Consider the following 21,598-nt stretch of genomic DNA (forward strand, 5'->3'; position numbering starts at 1 on the left):
ATATGGGATTGTTGGCACCATCCAAAAATTTCAATCCAGCATTAATTTTATCTTGGTCAAATACTCATTCTCCATGTTCCTTGGATTCTGACAGCGGTATCTTATATCTAGAAATACACATCCATTTTGGTTATCATGAAATTCTTTCATGTATAGGTTATTTTTGAAGATTAGGTGGTTGTTATAATGTTTTTCATAGAAATTTATCAAGGCTTTGATCAAAGATATATAGGTGATAGTTAATTAGTGGGGTGTTAGCCCAATGGTTAAAGATTTTCTACAATGTGGAATCTTTGATCTTAGGTTCGAATCCTGTCACATGGAAATGTGATGAGGGGACCTTAGTAATGCTATATCCATATAACACATGAGAAGTCAACCCTTTAGGGCATCATTAAGAGTCGAACCGGTGTGGACGCATTCGCGTGACATTGTTAGTCATTTATCCGTTGATGCCTTTATAAAAAATGTGTTATATCTAATTAATTAGGACGAATAATATCACAATAATGTCGGCCCTCGAGATCTCGTCATCATCCACTACTACGGAGTACTTCGGTGTTGTTGGGGCCCAATTGGTTTCACCCACATTGTTTGAGAACGAAGTGGTTTGAGTTTTTCAATAGGCTGAATTCGGTACTGTAAATATAATAAAAATGAAGTATTATACGTAATATATATATTGGATATTTGTCAGTCTAGAGTTCAAATAGATTATATTGTATTGTTGCCAATCTTTGTGTTGTGTGATTGTCAAAGAACGTGAAACCACTCTAGAAAACACGCAAGAACAATAATAACCCATAACCAATTCGGTTGAAAATGAGTCAATGGTCAAAAAAAGAGATCAAAATAACAGTCTATGGGGAACATGTGAGGGGGATCAAATACGGCGTGATTGAAAGATTTGGACCCCACAGATTGAGACACATCCTGCGGCTTATATCTATTTTGTCAGTTGAGGAGGTGTGGAGTGGGTGGTGTACGGTGCACATTTATTCGTCGTACGTTGAATATAGAATGGCTACCAAAAGTTATTGTTTATGTATATGTATATTTTTGTCGGTGAAAACCATTAAAAAAAACACCTCCTATATTGAAAGGATGTCTAAATCTTATCCTTACGTCTTTTTTTACTCACTATCGACCCTTGCATATTCCAATCTAATCTATCTATATCTATATCTATATCTATACTACATTATTAAACATTTAGTTACTTTTATTTTTCAATTAAGTTGTTAATATTTCAAAATCTTTATCCCACTTTATTCGCTATTTTAAAGATGGCTACTTATTTATAATATGAAATAACAATAATACTCTTGATGAACTTAATTTACATCTACCTTTAACTTTTAAATAACTACACTGTTATTTTTAAATAAAAACTTTTACATTCACATCGTTCCGCCACCGTTGTCGTCATTACATAGCCGCATTGTACGGACACATGACTAGTTAAGCAAATTTTAGTTTGCTTGTTTATGATGGGACAGTGTACTTAGTTACTAATTAATACATATGTAAATAAATAAGTGAAAGATGTCTAATTGTATTTGTGCATCTAAGTTTAACAGTAGAATGTAAGTAGGTAAAACATTATTTTTTTATTTTTTTTTGTAAGATGCTTAGCAAACACAAACTAACATAAAATGACATAACGAATCCACATAAATACAATGAGAAACATACATGTTACACTTAATTATATATCTTTTTTTAAAACTTAACCTTTTTGCGCACCAAGTTTTTTGTTTCAACGATAAATCACGCCTTGTCGACTATCCAATCTTTGATAAAGAAGAGTGGGTTAATGGGTTATAGAGTTAGAAAAAATGAAAGAAATTAGTGTCAATATGCTAGTATAAGTTTTTGACTGGCTTTGTACATCAAATTTTGGTTTTAAAGTGAAACATATATAACATGAGTTGTAGTATTAGTTAATCCCGCCCATATCGATCAAGTTGTAGTATCTAGGTGGAGCAGATAAAAAGAATGCATTTTTTTTTTTTTTGAAATTGTGAACTATATTACTATCCAAAAAAAACATTTACAAATTTACATATTTATGTAATTTGGACAGCCCCAAGTATACTAGACAAAAACAAAAATATACAATGGAAATCAAATTCTAAATCCAATTTTGTAACAACAATCACTAAAATAAGAACTAATTTCACTGCCATCCATCAACCTCAAAATGAGAATAGCAATTCTGCAGCCTTACCCAATTTAGAACCCATATTACTTGAACTGCACCAGTATAAAGTATTCTCATATTGCATGACTCACTATTCCTATACGCAAGTGCAGTTACCCAGCAATTTTACATTCTCAATACCACAATCCACAACCAGCATGAATCAAACAGCTCTGAGGAAATTACCCATACATTTCAGTTCCCACAATTCTGCAATTTTATCCACATTACTAGTTTTCCTTACTTTGATTGTCATTAATTGAAGTCTAACACTACCCCCGATTGCTTGGCATAACATCTCCTAATTCCTTTCCAGATTCTTAAAGAGTAGCATTTTTTTCTTGCCAGATATAATACACAGCAGCAACCACCAAAGTCTATTTATCACCATTTCTAAATTCTTATTTTCCTTTGCTCTGACTAAAATCCTAATCACTTCCTGCAAGCAATCCTGCATCAAGAGTGCATGTTGGATGATGCAAAAGACGAAATCTCAAATTTAATTAGGTAAAGAAATTAGAAGCAACATTTTGCACTTGATTGAAAGCATGTATGGGATAAAGATAGGATTAATAAAGATACGATAATTTTATGGACACAGGGGCATTATTTGGATTTTTTCAACAATATGAGGGTGGTTTTGTGGAATGTAGGTAGGATTTGGTAGCATAACAGCGGAGCAAAGTAGTTGTCGGGGATAAGGAGGTTGCCAGGCTAGCTGAAGATATTAGTGGATCCTCCGTCACCAATAAGTCTTGAAAATATGGTGTACGTACAATATTGCCAATTATTAGACTGGTGTCTCGTGACGATGACTTCTCAACAAAACCCCATGACCCATCGTAGTTAAGCCTTTAAGTTGGATGATAATCTTAAGTTATTCAATGTAATTAATATTTGAAATATATAAATAAACTAAATCAATATTTTGGCAATTAGTAAATTTAGTTATAAGTTTCAAATATCTCAATGTAACTATGAAGAAGAGGAAGTAAAGATAAGAGATTAATTGGTTATACGTTGGTTGTGAGTACTAGCTACTTATTCAATTGTATTTCACAATTATAATACGATAGAGTTTTTTAAAATATATAATATATATTAAGGCAATAATAAAATCAAAGGATATATTTCAAGTTAATTTCCTTCGGGTTGTTGTTAACACATCATCCCATCACTTATCAAAAATATTGTCACACTAACATTATCTTCTCATTATCATCATGTATGACCTGACCTCATATAGTATAGTTAATGTATGATGGTATTGTACTGATTCGATATTGTAAGTTTGTAACAAAGGAATATTAAAGCCAACTTACGATGGCTCCAAACTACATTAAAAAGTGAAAATAAGTTGTTATTTTAGATATTAAAAAAGATATTTAATTATTTATAGTCAAAATCTATGACAGGCACTTTAGCTTCATTCCTAATAATCTATTTTTATCAAAGAGTTGAGTTGACTAGCCTTCTAGTTCAATCATTCCATGTGTCGCGAAGCCATTTTGTCTAAAGGAACTATTTATCTCATAGAAAATGCGTCTTGCAATAGAATTACACCATCGATGATTCAGATTTAGTTGGAAAAAAGAATACCACAATTAAGAATTATATATTAAAAAAAAAACATGAAGGAGAACATTTATGATACTTATTAAATTTAACTATACATTTTATTTTAAATTCAACAAAAAAAATATAGTATTAAAAAAAGGAGAAATTAGTTTGAATAATGAAAAATCATTTTAAGTTTACCAAATACCCAAATTCTTTTTGAATTTTCAAAGATTACTTACAAAATGGGCGAATTCGCAACATTACAAGGAGGCATTGCCTTTTTGGGTAAAATCGCAAGCCCTCTTTGCGAATGACAAGTTCTTCTTGTGAATCGCAAGCACCTCCGTGCATTTCTAGGAAAAATTGCAAGTAGTCCCTGCGAAGCTCGACGAATATTTGGGGTTTCCCCCAAAAATGCAACACCTCATTGCGATGTTACGATTTTGTGAGTATTTTTTGAAAATTCAACATAACTAGGATATATTAAGATGATTTTGGTGATCAAAGTCAATTAATCTTTTGAAAAAAGCTTTGCAAAATGTACGGTAAATTTATATATTTAATTAAATTCCTTAAGCATATATAACTCGAGAAGTTATATGTATACATTTTAAATTATGAGATAAAAGGTTAGCGAGGGTCTGCGTTGCACTTCTATTCTAGAAGTCTATATATAGCCACAGTGAATATATTGGAATGTATAACGAACATATTTACCAATAAACTAAAACAAGATTGTAGTTTTTTATCGACACGTGACATTATATTAAAGCGACACGTGGCTTTATACTAAAGCGACATGTGTTTTTTAGTCATATTCATTAAAAAAAAAACCTATTTAATAAATTTATTATTTTAATCTAATCTATTCATATTTAAAGTAGAATTTCTATAATTTAATAAACTTACTATCTTATTTCTTTTGAACGGAAAAAAAAATATATTAAACATACATGATTAAACTTACTTATCTCAAATTAGATTCTATAAATACAATTTGTGATCTTAATAACTTCTAATAAACCCCAAATGTAACTTTATACGTCAATTTACTTTTGAGCATTGTTTTATTCAAGAACTCAATCAATTACAATATCTTATGGCAATTGGCAAGGTATAATTTTTTGTTCACATCTCAATTACGATCATATGGCAAGGTATAATTTTAAGCTACCCAACTTTCACTAATTATTTTTTTTATTTTTTTGCATGATCACATATTGATTTTCATATGTTAAAAGTATATCCAATTTGGTTTTCTTCATTTTATTAATTATTATTTCATTCTTCAAATTAATTAGTGACACTATTACAAATAAAATACAATTACTTTGCTCTAAATTAAAATTACCATTAAAATATGAATCTCTTATATAAATAAAACAAGATTGTTTTTATAAGTTTTTTACTTGTGTGTCATGCCATCATTTTCTTTTAAACTATTTTTAAAAATATATGATGTCATAATAGATTTTCTTTTCTTTCAAAAACTATTTTATATATTAGGCAATATATCATTTTTTTTTTCATATTATTTTTTTACCTTATTTTTTTTAATTAATATAAAAATTAATCAACTGTATCCTAACTCTTTAATTTTTGTTTCATACCTACCATTGATTTATGTTAGTTTTTTTAATTTTTCACCACCCTAATCGGTTTGATATATTACAAGTATGTTGTTATCTCCATATCAAATTGTAATGTATTGACAACAAATTACATACATAAACTTATATATTTTTTGGTTTTAACTTTTTAATTAAATGTCTCGGGTTGAACCCGGGTTATTGCTGATTTATCTATTCAACTGCTTCCCCATATTGGGATTTTTTGTACACCAAAATTGTTTTTTTTTTGTCAGACACTTCGCATAACCCAATTACCACATTCAAACGTTTGCAGGTATATACGTACGTAGTTCAAGTTCATATTTTGTTTTAGTTTTACTGTGTAAAAGTTTATTTACTTATAACTTATTATACTTTAACTTATAATTCTATTTGAATTAACAATTTCCAACTTATATGTACATGATAGTTATAATAATAACGTAAAACGCAAAGTTTTGTTGATGAGTGTATCTACCAATAAACTAAAATAAGATTGAGATATTCTTGAAACGACACGTGACATAATCCTTGATCGACACGAGTCTTTTAATTTATTAAATTTATTTAATTATCTTTCTTAATTGTATATAGATACAATTTCCTAATTAGACTTAGAATTAAACTATAATTATTTGTTTATAGATACAAAACACATTATAACCTTATTTGATTGATCGTTTTCTCATTAATAAATTGCATCTTTTTCTTTTTCATCTTTTCAACTCCTATTACTTATAATAAGTTATTAACATGAAGTATTCAAAAGTTTGAGTTTACGATCCAAAATCATAAGGCTATTCGAATCATGTATGAGACATATTCGAATTTCTTTATGATACAATATATATGACTACCGTACATCGTACGGGTATTATGACTAGTATTATATATAGTGGAAATAGACACGAAAGGCCACTTATAAACCAGCTGTAAGACACGAATTTTGTATAAAAATTAAGTTTTAAAAAAAGGGTTTGCTAAATACAGCATTTATGCTTGTGTTTAAGTTGTATAAATTGTTTGTACATTTACCATGAAAATCAGGGGGCGGACTTTTAATATGGAAGGTACAAGTTTTTTTATGTACATTAAATACAACCCTTAGGGTTGTATTTAACCTTTCCTTTTAAAAAAATCGACAAATCTGCAGAGAATATAACGTTTAACAGTTTTCAGATTAGATAGATCATATAGCTAGTATAATATTATAATACAACCAACCACGTGACCTAACTTTGAAAAGTAACAACATCAAAAGTTTTTCTTCAATTTGATGTAAATACGTCTCACCTTGATTTCTATCACTAGTATTTTATGCAAAAAGTTTTAAAGTTGATTTAAATTAGTGTAATCAATACGAACGAGGTTTGTTAGTGTTAATTAGCTGGTTAACCAATATTGGTAACAGCTAACAAATGAGTTCAAACAAACCCATATACAAATATATACTTAGTGGACTCTTATTTTGAGAACTCATTTTATTATAAAAACTGTGAAAACTCTTAAACTTCATATTGGATCATATGTTTTTTTTATTCACATGTGAAACATTATAAAAATATATGTTGCAAAAGTTTTTTTTTTCAAAACCTTATATAGCCGTTTGTCACATGTGAATAAATTCATTTACAAGTTCACAAAAGGCTATTTTGAAAGTTTCTTAAAAAAAAATTTTATACAGCATACATTTTTATATTATTTAACATGTGAACAAACAAAAAAAACATGTGATCAATTATATAATATAAGAGTTCTCGTGATTTTTTAAAAAATGGTTATCAAAATTAGAAAAATCAACAAATTGATATCTATTTATACAGGAAAGGGCTAAACGGGGAAGTATCTCACCATCCCTCGCTACTCTTTCCCAGTTTTTCTATTTTCTTCACACCTCTTCCCATTTGTAAAGAATTAATGTCTTACAATCTTCCCCCATATAAGTAAAAGATAAAAGACAGAAAAAAACAAAAGAAATATAAAGTGAAGGGTGGTAAGAGAACCAAATACTATGATCACCATGTAGCTCCCCACCTAACCGGTTATCCGGGGTGGTGTTCCACCCGATGACCGGGTTGATGTCCTCCCATCCCCAACGTACTCTGTTCACCACGTATAGTTAATGAATCAAATACAGAAAATAATTTTTTAGAAAATTTTGTTGAACCCGGTTTTGGTTTGGTAATTTCACTACTTTTTTTCTAACAGAGTAGTTAGCAGTTAGCATTCGAGACACTATAGTAACATCCAATTGGGCAGTATATGGAGCTCGAACCATCACTACAACATGTATGTCATTTTCTCACACTTGTTTTTTAATACTTTGAAAAAGTGTGAAAAAATTGTTAATTTAATCATATTTATAAGTGTATAAAAATAGTTTACATTAAAAAGTGTGAAGAAATTTTAAAATCATAATATTTGTACACTTATATATGTGGAAAAGAAAAGTTTCCACTTTCAAGTGTGTAAAAATATGTCAATTATTAACACTTAAGAATGTAAAAGTTAATTTGTAACACCTATTTTCTTCACACATGGGGAGTGTGAAAAAATTATGTGTTACAAATTAACCTTCACACTTTTAAGTGTGAAAATATTTGATAATTTTTCACACTTTTAAATGTTAACATTTTGTTTACACATTTATAAGTGTGAAAATATTATAACTTTTAAAATTTATTCACACTTTTACATGTAATTTTTTTCTACACATTTTTATTTGTAATTAAATTCATAAATTTTTTCACATTTCTTATAACCAAGTGTGAACAAATGAACTTTTTTTCTTATAGTGCATGCATACCTGGAATGAAACTCAAGACTCTCGAAAACCCTCTAATGATCCACCCCTACAAATGTAGGAAGTAATATTCGAAACTTGGTGGATTTTCACTATTCTATTACCGTCAGTTTTGTCCGTTTTTTCAGTATCAGCGGTCTGGTAAAACCAGTTTTTTTCTTAATTTTTTAAAAAATAAAATTTTGTGATATTTTAGTATTATTATTTTTTTTTGTCAGTGAAATTTAAAACTTATAATTTTATTTGGTATTATTTTTTAGTTAATTGTAATTGTATTTTTAATTTTTTTTATTGAATTGTAAATAGTTTTATAATGTGTGTGTATATATATATATAATCCTACCGGTAATACCGATTACCAGTCGGTAAAACCGGTAATACCAATAAGACCAGTACCAAATACCATTCCGGTACAATTAAAATACCGATTTTTAAAATATGGTGCATATATATGTATATAGTTAAATGATAAAAAACATCTTATTCAAATTTAGTTTACTAAACTAAGTAACATAAATGAACTTTTAGACTTTTAGCAGAATTACAAATCGTTTGTTAAATGTTTTATTTATTTAGGTAGTGTTTGGTAAGGTCTTAATTAAAAAGTCATGACTTCATCTTAATTCAAGTTAATTTGTTTCTTGATTTAAAAAATTAAAAAAAACAACTAATTTAACTTAAATCATACAGATATCCTTAATTTCTCCATTCAGTCATGTGATGAGTAAATAAACAAACAAGATGATGAATACTTCAATGCTAAAAGTGAATGACACAATAGAGAAACGCAGCCAATATGGATATTTAAAAGTTCACGTTAATCCATATAATTACACGTCAAGTGAAAAACAAGCAAACCTGATTTAAGTAACAAAACTTTTATATCTAAAAATAGAGGTTTAAAATTCAATCTTTACTTAGATATAATTGAGTCTCACAACCCATTAAAAAATAGTATTGAGTTTATTAGGCCGCTCCTTATAGCTCTTCTACGTCACGTCTAGCCTACGTCTAGAGGGTTACTTCTAATATTAGAAGTGGGTTTTTGGTGTGTCTAGAGGGAAAGAATAGAAAAAGAAGTGGGTTAGAAGTGAGGGTTATAAGGAAGGAGTGTTTTTGGTGTGTCTAGAAGTGATGAATAGCGTTAGAAGTTGGTTAGAAGTAGTTCCTTATAAGGAGAGGCCTTATGCATTTATCCGTCAAGTGAACAACTCAATTATCAATGGTGTTAATTCCATAATGAAAATGTTGGTTTGCGGTTGCAATGTTTCACTGTTTCAGGCGTGGAAATCAGTTAAATAGATTAGATGTCCTTATCCATTAATTTTAGCTTATGGATATGTTTGGCAAAAGTAGCTGTAGTTAGTAGCTGTAGCTTTTAGTTGGAGTTGTAAGTTGGAGCTGTAAGCTGTAGCTCTTATTTTTTAAAAGTGTTTAGTATGGTAACTGTAGCCGCAACTTTAAGAGGCATTTGTGTAACTTTTAAAGAGTACAAGCTCCATCGAAAAGCTAAAGCTCCTGAAACGCTACTTCAACCAGCGTTCATTTTGGAGCTTTTTCTTTCAAATAAAAGCTAAAGCTAATTGCATCCAAACAAAGCTTTTAATATTTTAGGAGCTTTTAGTTTAAAATAAAAAGCTAAAATTTCTGAAACGTTCTTGAAAAACTTACGCCAAAGATAGCCTCTGTATAGTCTTTTTATAACTAGAATGAAACTTTTAACTGTTCAAACAAAGGCAGGTTTAACACATGAAATAATAACTGTATTTGCACTAGCGTCTCCCTCTTTGAGTTTACTTTTTTACCAAATAAAACGTGTTCTCTTTTATGTCCTCACAATAGTTATCACCAACAATACAAAATAAAGCTTCCCAACTAATTTATAAGATGTCTTTTTGTCTTTTTAAACACTCACTCACCCAACCCAACCCCCACAAACTTTATATAAAAAATCAGGCTAACTTCCAAGAACCTACCCGTTGCTCCCTACCTATTCATACATACATGCACCCATCCACCTATATATATACAAACTGTTATAATCTACTCCCTTCATCAACTCACTCCAAATTACAATACCTTTCATCAACATAATAATAATAATGGAACCTTTCAATTGGTCTGCTTCAACTTCCTCTGACTCATCATCTTCAAACTCTTCTCATTCGGGTCAGAAACCCGAAAAATCAAACCAAATTAAGGGTCCATGGACTAGTGAAGAAGATAAGATCCTAACACGATTTGTTGATCGTTACGGACCACGTAATTGGTCCCTTATTAGTAAATACATCAAGGGTCGATCAGGTAAATCTTGTAGGCTAAGATGGTGTAACCAGCTTAGCCCAAATGTCAAACACCGCCCGTTTTCCCAAGAAGAGGATGAAACTATTTTGGTGGCCCATTCCCAGTTTGGGAACAGATGGGCCACCATTGCCCGGCTTCTCCCAGGCCGGACAGATAATGCAGTTAAGAACCATTGGAATTCTACATTGAAAAGACGAAATCAATTTCAAACCGTCGCCCTGCTAGACCAGGAGGTACTGGCTCACAATGCTAACGATACTAGCAATGCTACTACATTGGAAGGATCTCCAAAGAATAATGTGGAAGCCATCGAGGCGGATGATCAATATGACCCGATGACTACATTGACATTAGGACTCCCAGGGATCGGCGGATGTGAGTCGTCCTCGGAGAATAGAACGGAGAGTAGTACTTTGCCGGTTGGGTTTTGGGATGTAATGAGAAATGTCATTGCGAGGGAAGTTAGGGAATATGTTACCACGTCGTTTCCCGAGAGTAGTACTTCTGCGTTTCATTGACAAGTTATTTGTCTTTTTTTAATTATATCCTTTTTCTTTTGTAAATGTTTGATGATCTATTAAACTATAGTTTGGTAATATTGTTAATATTCTGTTTTATGTTGTTGCTTTGTTAGATGATGATTAAACAAAACAAAAAAGGACTCATAAAATCGAAATAAGTTCTAGAAGATTTGTGATTAACGCGGGGCCGGGACCAAAATACATATGGAATGTTTATACGTTTTATCCAAAAACAAACAAGATTAACACACAAAGTACATTGTTTAATGGTCTGCACATGCGCTAATTAAGATAATTCAACCATCTAGTAAGTTCTTTCTAGATATCTAATATCATGTATAAAACTCTTCGAGATGATGCATCATTATGGATTTCTGGTATATATTCTGTATCACATTTATAACAAGGAAGTTTGATAGTAGTTACTCACTTACTATAAATATCATGATTTGATTTTTTAAGTTTTTTCCTCTGAATTTTAACTGTAATTATTTTCTGTTGTGTTGTACGACATTTAGTATAAAATATATGGTTGATTAAACTTTTAATTTGCTTTACAATAATATAAGTTTCATCAAACTATTATAAAATACACACAAAATTTTAATGGTCAAAGTTAAAAAAAAGAATGATTTTAAAAGTCAAATTAACACACTTAAAATAAGAAGTTGAAGTATTATGTACGGTACTTGTACACAACTTTTGGTCTTCATACAAGTACGAATATCATTTTGTACAGTATATAAACATACGAAAGATACAATTGATGTATATGTTATTTTCATGGACTTTTGATAATAAAAAAGTGATGATCAAGCTTGTTTGTAAACGTATAAGATTATACATATTGGAGATATGTGTATCAATGTCGCATGTTCTTTTTACACCTTTTACTTGACCATGATATCTGCTCGCCAGCTTATCAAACTGCCCGATTGTAATTAAATAGAAAAATATCTGACTTTATATATATTTATCTCTTTCTAACAGATGAGTGATATGCCCAAAATGTATAGTATTGTGATGTTCCACGCATCCAATAATAAACCAATTCGTACTTTTCATTGTCTTGCCTAGTGCATTTAATCATTAAAAATTTAAAATACAAAAACGTTATAAACACAAAACTCTATTCTATATCTATATAATTCTATACATATACACTACAATATAATCGATACATCTATACTCTTTTATAAAAATTATTACACCCTCCATTTTTAAAAATAAATACACAATAATTATATACGAAATTACTAAATTACACTAAATAACACTACAAATAATATTGCATTTGTTCACACTTTTGGTTAGCATGAATAAATAAAAATTTTGTCACGCTTTTATGTATGTAAATATATGTAGAATTAAAAGAGTGTAGAAATTTATCCACGTCACACTTTTTAGTGTGAACTTTTAATTCTACACACTTTTTAATGTGGATAAATTTCTACACACTTAATATTTATATATATTTACACATAAAAGCGTGTCAAAATTTTTAATTTGTACTCGCTAACTAAAAGTGTGAACAAATGCAACATTATTTGTAGTGAAACACCCATTATGGAAAGACTTTTTATAAAATACCAAATTTGTTCTTTATGAATTAATTTACACTTTAAACCTTTATTTTAATAATTAACACTTTAAGCTCTTATATTCTAAAATTTTCCACTATCACAATTATATCAATGTACACCACTTGACACCACCACTACCAATACTACCACCACCGACACAACTAGACCGCGTTCTAACCACCTACCGCCATTATATTTTAAAGAAGATATATAGTAAAAAGAAGATGGACAAAATGAGTATGGTGGCCCAACACGGTGTGTTCCCACCACTTGTCATTTATCGTTTTGTACGTACCTCTATAACTCCGTTTTCAACACACACTCCTCTAGAGTCTAGACGATGTCCTTTTGAAGTTCATGATAAAAACGTGTGCTAATTTTACACGTTCGCATTCACACGGTTAACTCATTGTTTTATGTCAAAAACAAGGATATAAAAGTAACATCGGTCAGTTTCTATCTTTACTAAAGGTAAACGTGCAGCAGAAATGTGAACAGCCTTTGTACTGGATATTATAGTGTAATACAATACAATATAATTTTCCTAATGCATAAAATGAACGTTTAAGATGATATGTTAATTTTATTATTATGTATGTATAAATTATTCATAGTTGTTATACAAGTCTACAACTAGTTTTGACATACATAAAGATTATATATCATAATGATTTCGTTACAACCAATATTTTAAAAAAATATTTTTCCAAACTTGTACATATATTTACAATTTGTTTATAAAACTTGAACTCACGACGTATTGGTTGATGGCTATCTCACTTATCATAAGAACGAATGTGTAGTGATAATCACAAACAGCCTATTACAATAAAAAAGATAAGAATTATATGTTAATAATTAATGAATGGAATAAGCAAGATTAACTCTTTTTTTTATATATATATTGAAAAATTGGTTATTTATGTATGGGAAATAATTAATCCTCTTAACAAAATATCCTAAAAATCCTCCTAGTAGATTATAAAAGGCAAGATTAGAAAAGAGAATTAGTGTACACCACATGTCACCTTCTTATAATATTATGATGATTTTTAAGCTAATCTTTATGAGGATTAATCATTTTCTTTTATGGAGAATCTTTCTTGATATAATAACTAGTTATGAGCACCGACAGTACTAAAGAAGGAAGGAGGGGGGGGGGGGGGGGGTCCAATACTCCCCTTAAAATTTAAAGTTTGTTAAGTATTTTAAATATTTTTATAGATTATCAAAAAAATTATATATGTTTTTAACATTTTGACAATTTTTAGATTTATTTTTCATGAATTTTTTAATTTTATTACTTTTAAGATTTTTTTTATATTGTTATGAGTTAATATAAGTGATTTTTCTTAGGCTCCTATCATGTTGTTTTTAGTTGTCCAAACCCCAAAATGGGGTCATTACTCATTAAAAAAATGGAAAACATATAGTGTGATAAATGTTAGGGAAAAAAAAACATGTGTTGTGATAAAGTAAAATTATGGATTAAAATGATTAAATAGGGTTGGTAGCTCATTGGTAAGATCTTTGATCTTGAAAAAATCTCAATAAGGTTTGAATCTTACTTCTTACATTTATAAAAAAGAAAAAAAAATCTTCTAACTATTTAAATCTTTTATTATACAATAATAGCAAATATCAAAATCAAATGATAAGATCAGCAAAGAAAATAAATGAATTATACACAAGGATTGATATATCATTCCCTTATTTCCTTAATTATAACGAAACCTTTATCAATAAACCCTTATAATACATATTGAAATTTTATTTAATGTAATTTAAGCACTTTTTTTAATATTCTCATATTGCCTCTAATTTACACATTAATTCTAATTCTATATCTTTAAACACAATCAGACAAACACCCTATCATATTCTAACACACAGTAACTTTTTTCACTCCTTCATATTTACACACACATATCAATTCCTCTCCCCCTGTTTCGTATTATCATCACCGTTTAACCACCACAACACCCTAACCCTCGTTCTAATTGAAGTGGTGTCAGTGTGTCACTATAGACTCGCCTCTGAGACTATTAGGAGCAAGGCGCCATATATATATCACTTTGCTCCAAAACGTCCCGGGACGCCTGAAAACGCCTGGAACATTGCCCCGAAAGGCGTTCTAGAGAGAGAAAGAGGGTGTGGCGTTAAAAAGTTGAAGCTCCATTTGAAGAAGAAAAAAGCAGTTGGAAATGTGGCCACCTGCAAAAAGTACTCCTTTTATCTTTACTCACCTGCAACAAGTACTCCTTTTGTTTACTTTTTTGTCCTATTTAATATATAATATTATATTTATAAGTAAGGAACACCTATAAGAAATAGAAGTCTTTGCTCCGTTGAAAAGTGAGAAACTCCTTTTAACCACGTATCACTAGGAAAAGTAAAAAACGATTCATAAGAAGAGCTTGCTCCAGAAAGCCTGAAACCACTTCAACTAACTCAATAGTATTAAAATCAAAATCTTGTATTCATAAGAAAAAATCATTAGTCGGTCAAAAAAGAAATGGCTGATAAGGCTCCAACAGGCCGTTCATCTATATTTTGCTTAAAATGGCCATGGGATTCAAACCAAAACCCTAACACCAATTCATCTCCATGTTCATCAGGAGGACCTCCTTGGCTATTCAAATCCTTCCAAACCATCACTTCACTCGCTTCATCCCTCGTCTTAAACCCCCAACCCAAAATCAACCTTTTGAGTTCACAAGACCAAGGGGAGTTAGAACAAAGGGCGTTGGCTTGTGCTCTATCCAATGGAAAAGACGCCACAGTCATCGAATTCTATTCACCCAAATGTAGTCTTTGTAATTCCATGGTGGAGTTTGTTAATCATTTTGAGAATAAGAATTCTGATTGGCTTAATGTTGTTATGGCTGATGCCGAAAATGATAAATGGTTGCCCGAGGTATATATGCACTCTACCTGTTTGATGAATTGTCTGTGATGAATACTTCTTTACTAATTTGGATTTTGATTTATATCTTTTTTTGCAGCTTCTACATTATGATATAAAGTATGTTCCGTGTTTTGTATTGTTGGACAAGGATGGAAATGCTCTTGCTAAGACCGGCGTTCCAAGTAGCCGGCTTCATGTTGTTGCAGGCGTTTCTCATCTTCTTAAGATGAAGCGTTCACCTCAAAGATAAACCGTTTACAATGCTTGTTGAGTTTTTCTGTTTTGTAGATTTTTTTAGTGTTACTCGAATGTGTGAAATTGAATTACAAGACATATTGTTGACGATAATCTCTTTTTTCATACTTCAAATTACTTGATCATTGGGTTCAATATACATATTGTAATTTGTTTTTCTATATACATTGCCTATTGGAATATATAGATATACCCTGATCCAAAACTTTGCACATTAAACATGTCAAAAAGAGCTTAAGAGTTCTTGAAGGATGCTTCTTGCTTCATTCAAGGTATCCATATGAGAAACTTCGGATGCCCATATGTTTTGCATTTGCGGCATTGTCATGTCCAACCTTCGTAAGCGTCCATCTATCTGTCTCGCAGTTTCTGAATCCAACATGGTACCAACAACGTTCTGCAAATAGAGATATAAAGATTTGTTGTCAGATACTAGTTTTAACTTAGAATTTTAGGCTTTACATATATAATAGTTCACAAACCCAAGTGTTGATGGAGCAAGCTTGGAGTGCTAAGGACTTGAGAAACTGCTCATCTGATCCGCTGACAAAACTGTCTGGATTGCTCGAGAGTGCTATATCTAGACATGAATAATCAGACACAGATCCATTGTTCTTCATTACAACTGTGCCATGTTGTTTTAAAATTTTGCTAATGCGAGACATACTGTCTATATCCTTGTTTGATTTATGTAAACTTTTCCTGGGACGTTTATGTGGCAACGATTCATGTAACCCCAATAAAGTCAACGCTCTCTCATTATCAGTCCAGCAACAGCATGAAGATGATCCATCGTCTATACCGAATAAAAACTCATAAATATGAGTGTATGACAGTGGACTGATGATATATAAACTTCAGTAGGCAGATCAAATATGATCTATATATATAACATAAACAAAAGCATACCGATTATGAAGCCGGCAACTGGGATTTTCACAGAATGTATTTCTGAGTTAACTGCAGAGAAGGATCGTAGGTGTGTATCGTTCTTTTCAACTACCAGCATATAAACTGCCTCAACCTGCAACAAAAATGTTACTGGATTATACATTGTATATTGTATAAGTTTCCCCTAGGCAATTAGAGAGAACATTTACTAAAAGACCATGTCATGACCTACCTTGCAATGGAGTCGCATCTGTTTATGGTCTGGGAGCCGCTTAACTTCGGAAATTAAAGCTGCTGGACCAGTTGCTAACGAAATAGCAGTCCCGGCAACTGGTTTATCAAACATAACATCCCACTCATTGCTACACTGCTTGTCATCAGCAACTATGGAATTGATTTCGATGAAAGATACTGGTGTTAACTTTAGCACATCCCCTTCACTATATTACATGATATAGAAAACATCAAAGATAAGAAACACATATCAGATAGAAACATGTTAGTTGCTAGAAAATGGCATACGCTGTTAAAAGAACACGGTGAAAGCTTGCATTGACTCCAGGTCCAAATCCAATTGGATAACTGTATTCACTTAAGCTGCTATATATCTTCACCTGAAATAACCAAAACTATTAGAAAACAATGTTAAGAACCCATAAAGAGAATAAATGAAAAGAAGAAAGTAGACCTTACAAGGTTATGGTTGACTAAAATATGAATACACACACTGTTTGTCACTCCAGGAACAATATGATGATGATAATGCTCATGACAAACTCGATGGCCTAAACGGGTAGCAAGATGACTCTGATCAGACCTATGAACTGCCTCCACATGTCCTTGCACGGATAACAAATTCCCTGCAGGCAAATTTACACCAATGTCCCCAGATGGTGATGATTCATGCATCATGGTTCGTGGACGCCAGGAATCGTTCAGTAATCCTTTGATCGTGTCTCTTGGCTGGATAAGATCTTGTTTTAGTTCTCTGAGTTTGACCTCTAAGAAGCTTAAATGGTCATCTGAAAGATGTAAATTAATATCTGGGCATATCTCACAGCATCTATCAACGGATCCAGCATTGGTGAGACCAGCCTTATCAGCAATGAAGGAGACATTCCAGAAATTTAATTTAGAATTCACAAGGGCAGTAGAGTTCTTTGCAGTACATACAAGATCTTTATCATGATGCTTTAGCAAACAATGACTACCAATTCTCAATGACTGCAATAAAATTCGTATCAGAAGTCATCTTGGACAAAAATATTTTCCCTAAATAGACAAGTATAATGGATATGAATGACTCACCTCATACTTCCAAAAGCTATCAGACTTGAACTCCAGGAGCAACTTCCTTGCAGCTTTTTTGTAGGAAGAATCTTCCTGCATATTGGCTACTGTGCAATTTAACTCATGAAGATGATCTACCTCGCACCATTTTTCATTGCAAAGATGTGAGCTATCACTATTTGAGCATTTCAAGTGGTCAGATAGATTACAATCTGCAGCATGAAAGCCTGAGCTGAGAACTAAAGTCGATGCTTCTTGTTTTGTACACTTTCTTAAGATTGCACTATCCTGAATAGCTACCCCAGCAGATGCCTCGACCGTATGTCCCGTTTTATTGTGAATAACTAAACTCCATGGAAGAACAATGACCTCTGCATATATGCTTGAATTGTTTGCAACAGCATGATTACCTGACAGCTGAGAAAAAATTGAGCTTATATGATACAAGAAAACTCATTAGTGGTTGATTTCATCCCATTTCACTAAACTCCTATTAGATAAGAAGACGGGTGGGTTAGACAGGTTAGATACTAGTTAAAGCAGGTTGTGATGGACCATTTGTTGGTACAGGTCAAATGAACAGGGTCACATTGACCTTTAACACTTTTTTGTCCAATTTTAAATGTATATAAATGTGTTTAATAAGATACAAAATACATAATTATTACTACAACAATTTAGGAGGTCATATAGAACTAAAATACTAAACTGTATGACAATTAATCCATTTGACCCCTTCCTTTCAGCTATTATTTTTTTTGGCTGTTTAAGATGATAACACCCAAATCGAATCGTGCCGTAATTTGTGCTATAAAACACACCTTTTGTTGTACTGGGAATTTGTGCACTACAGTAAGTAGGTGGAATCTTCCGTGTTCAAGTTCCTTGAAGTTCTCCTTCATATCCATGCTAGGGCATAAGATATGATTTCTTGATTTCACATCTTTCATGTAGAAATGAGCATAAATGCTGATCCTTTTCTTCCCTGCTAAATGAAAATGGTTGAAAATATGTTCACATGAAAACGGTTCCTCATTGAGTAATTCCAAATGTTCAAGTTGTCGAGGGAATCCTTCCATTACAACACTGAAGTCGTTTATCTATACAAATGAGAGAAAACAGAACTGTATATAATGACACAAAATAACACATGGATACATGAAAACAGCCATCTAGATACGAAAGCAGCCATCTGGAAAATATAGAACAGATCATAAGAAAGTATACTACCTCATATATGTCCTTGACACTCCAAACAGATGGAAGATCGGGTATAACAACATCAATGCTGCCAGTTGCATCAACGAATTGCAACCTTCCAGAGTATTTGCAAATCTATATACAAATACACTACCATAATTACAAATGTGAACGGAGCAGGTCACTAAAGATGGAGAAATCATATTTCCCTCATTGGATAAACTACCTAGAATTTAATTAGCTACACGAGATTTGTTACTTTACTAACCTTTAAATTTCCGAGTAAAACAGCATTTAGATCTTTACTTTTCAAGATTTTCCTAATCGGCTGATCATGAGACTTCCCTCCACAAATTAAACTACTGCATTGATGGTTCATATCAATATCTGTCTTACTTGCATATAAACTTTCTATGCACATGGACTCACATTGACTGATGAGATTAATAACGGGCACAACCTAAAAGAATCAGAATCATTTCATTACTACAGACCGGTTAAATACAATAAAAATACAAGAGATCTATAATTGCCAAATTATACCAAATTTGGAGGATTGTACTCTGGTTCTTTGCCACAGCCCGATAACTCATGCAGACAATATTCTAAGAGAACTCCATGCTGCCAAACCAAATATGCTATTAAACATTGATACATATTAATTACATATTTACATCTAGGATGTTTCCCATGACAGAATTCGAAATGGCGATACCCGGAATCGGAACACTGATAAAGGCAAACATGAACTGGAATACCTTTGAACTAATCCTTCCACCTACAAAACAAAATAAATGCTGGTTTCAGCATAGCACAAATCTGAAGTAATAAATCTCATAGCAGTGTATTATTGAATAACTCGCAATAGATTACATGTTTTGATCCTAAGATCTCCATCTCGGATAATATTCCAGTGAACTTTTTCCTTAATGATGAAACTACAAGTAGCACCCTAAGATAAAAGCTTATGAGTAAAAAATCACATACGAAATGCTAAGAAAGCCATATAAACAATAATGCTAAAATCTCATGATGTTACTACCATAATCTGGCTGAAAGTGTGAGTGACTCAATAAACTTCCTAAGAAGACTTCGAGATTGTAAGGCTTGGTAGCATCTACAGCAAAGTAGACAATACATCTGTTAAATACACAAGATTTCTAAATAGCTGCAACAATAGTATTACAAAGTAATATACTTTAGCAGCAATAACCTGCTTTCCATTGGAGAAAATACATTAACACGGATGCTAGTCTTATAGCACACTCCAAATACTTTGACTTTAGCCCAAGCAAATTTCGGATCCCCCACATGAAAATTTCTCACAGTTATCTATAGCAGCAAACAAAAATCCATATATTAGAAAACTAAAACCTCCATATGCACAAAAATAAGCTACTTTACATACAAGTGCACCGATTCTAAGGCTATGCGGCATTGAAATCTGATGATCAGTAAGCAACAGCAACACGTTTTTATCCAACTCAATCACCATTCCCTGCATATAAACCGCGGTAATACTTCCAGTATAAACATTGCATTCCCCTTTCCTTCTAATAACAGCTCTATTACTCGTACACGCTGGAAAATGAATAACAGATTTCTCTGTAGTCACGTACATCATCAACGACTTCCCTTCTTCAAGAAAAACCATCTTTTTCTTCATACCCGAAATCGTCACAACACCTCCCACCATCCTAGAAACCGCAGGATACCAAACCGAAGCAGACCCACAAAAATAAACAATCACAGATTTTGTAAAACAATGATCATTATTCTGTACATCTCCTATTATATTTTCTAACAACATTACCTTATTTTTACAGCGACACAATTTACACTCGCAGACAATAATCTCAGCAAGAAACCCATCAATATTTTTCGTTCCATCTTTATTAGCAGTACAGGGGACATTCGTAACAGGACTAACCGATACCAAGAACCCGGAAACTAAATACTTATAAACTAAACTTTCTGAACAAACATTAACTACGGAATTTAAATAATACCCATTATAATTCTTTACCAAAAGATGCAAACTTTGATCATTTTGATCAAAATTATCAAAACCCCATTTGATAATTTCAAGAAACCCGGTGTTCGGGTTAAGCGGGATAAAATTCCAGGCAAAAACATTGAGTCTCCGGCAAATGATTCGGATATCGAAATCGAGTATATCGCAACAAATAGTGGCGGTGTGATCGGTGAATTGGAGGCAAGCTGGGTTTGAGCAAGATTTTGATTGTGGGGCTAGGGTTACGGTTCCGGTGAGGAAAGAAGGGTGGTTTAAGGGTTTTAGGATTTTGGTGGGGTTTTGTGTGGTGGGTAGTTGGGAGTGGTTAGTGGGTGGTGTGGTGGGACTGTGGATTGTGGTGGTGGTGGTTGAGAGAGATGATGCGCCGGCGGTGAAGTGGCGACGGTGGAGTAGGTCAGAAAGTGAAATGGGTTTGATTGAAGGTTCAGCTTCCAT

At 32.0% G+C, this 21,598-nt stretch overlaps 3 protein-coding genes across 3 annotated transcripts; 2 read left to right on the forward strand and 1 right to left on the reverse strand.

The window, feature by feature from the left end:
* The first annotated feature begins 10,218 nt into the window (after window positions 1–10,218).
* LOC122589137 (transcription factor MYB25-like) lies at window positions 10,219–11,076 on the forward strand. The gene has a single exon (XM_043761379.1). It carries the CDS (start codon window positions 10,279–10,281, stop codon window positions 10,996–10,998), a length of 720 nt encoding a protein of 239 aa, XP_043617314.1. The 5' UTR covers window positions 10,219–10,278; the 3' UTR covers window positions 10,999–11,076.
* Window positions 11,077–15,012: 3,936 nt separating this feature from the next.
* LOC122590242 (thiol:disulfide interchange protein TxlA homolog) lies at window positions 15,013–15,882 on the forward strand. Its single transcript, XM_043762573.1, has 2 exons — window positions 15,013–15,501; window positions 15,590–15,882. Exons 1-2 carry the CDS (start codon window positions 15,100–15,102, stop codon window positions 15,740–15,742), a joined length of 555 nt encoding a protein of 184 aa, XP_043618508.1. The 5' UTR covers window positions 15,013–15,099; the 3' UTR covers window positions 15,743–15,882.
* On the reverse strand, window positions 15,828–21,598 carry LOC122588238 (CST complex subunit CTC1). The gene is made up of 16 exons (XM_043760359.1): window positions 20,537–21,598; window positions 20,342–20,460; window positions 20,171–20,245; window positions 20,002–20,080; window positions 19,844–19,906; window positions 19,672–19,749; window positions 19,397–19,588; window positions 19,159–19,263; window positions 18,750–19,028; window positions 17,947–18,345; window positions 17,332–17,862; window positions 17,161–17,252; window positions 16,871–17,078; window positions 16,657–16,771; window positions 16,230–16,543; window positions 15,828–16,144 (listed from the first exon to the last, which is right to left on the reverse strand). Exons 1-16 carry the CDS (start codon window positions 21,596–21,598, stop codon window positions 15,971–15,973), a joined length of 3,885 nt encoding a protein of 1,294 aa, XP_043616294.1. The 3' UTR covers window positions 15,828–15,970.

This window comes from Erigeron canadensis, chromosome 2 (assembly GCF_010389155.1).
Source record: "Erigeron canadensis isolate Cc75 chromosome 2, C_canadensis_v1, whole genome shotgun sequence".
Classification (NCBI taxonomy): Eukaryota; Viridiplantae; Streptophyta; class Magnoliopsida; order Asterales; family Asteraceae; genus Erigeron; species Erigeron canadensis.

What these genes read in the sequence shown, in the direction of transcription:
- LOC122589137 (XM_043761379.1), top strand. Translation starts at nt 10,279, where the DNA reads ATGGAACCTTTCAATTGGTCTGCTTCAACTTCCTCTGACTCATCATCT.
- LOC122590242 (XM_043762573.1), top strand. Translation starts at nt 15,100, where the DNA reads ATGGCTGATAAGGCTCCAACAGGCCGTTCATCTATATTTTGCTTAAAA. An exon ending in ATGATAAATGGTTGCCCGAG is followed by an intron (nt 15,502 to 15,589) that starts GTATATATGCAC and finishes CTTTTTTTGCAG; the next exon opens with CTTCTACATTATGATATAAA.
- LOC122588238 (XM_043760359.1), bottom strand. Translation starts at nt 21,598, where the DNA reads ATGGAAGCTGAACCTTCAATCAAACCCATTTCACTTTCTGACCTACTC. An exon ending in AGATCTTAGGATCAAAACAT is followed by an intron (nt 19,907 to 20,001) that starts GTAATCTATTGC and finishes TTTGTTTTGTAG; the next exon opens with GTGGAAGGATTAGTTCAAAG. An exon ending in AGATGCGACTCCATTGCAAG is followed by an intron (nt 16,772 to 16,870) that starts GTAGGTCATGAC and finishes TTTTTGTTGCAG; the next exon opens with GTTGAGGCAGTTTATATGCT.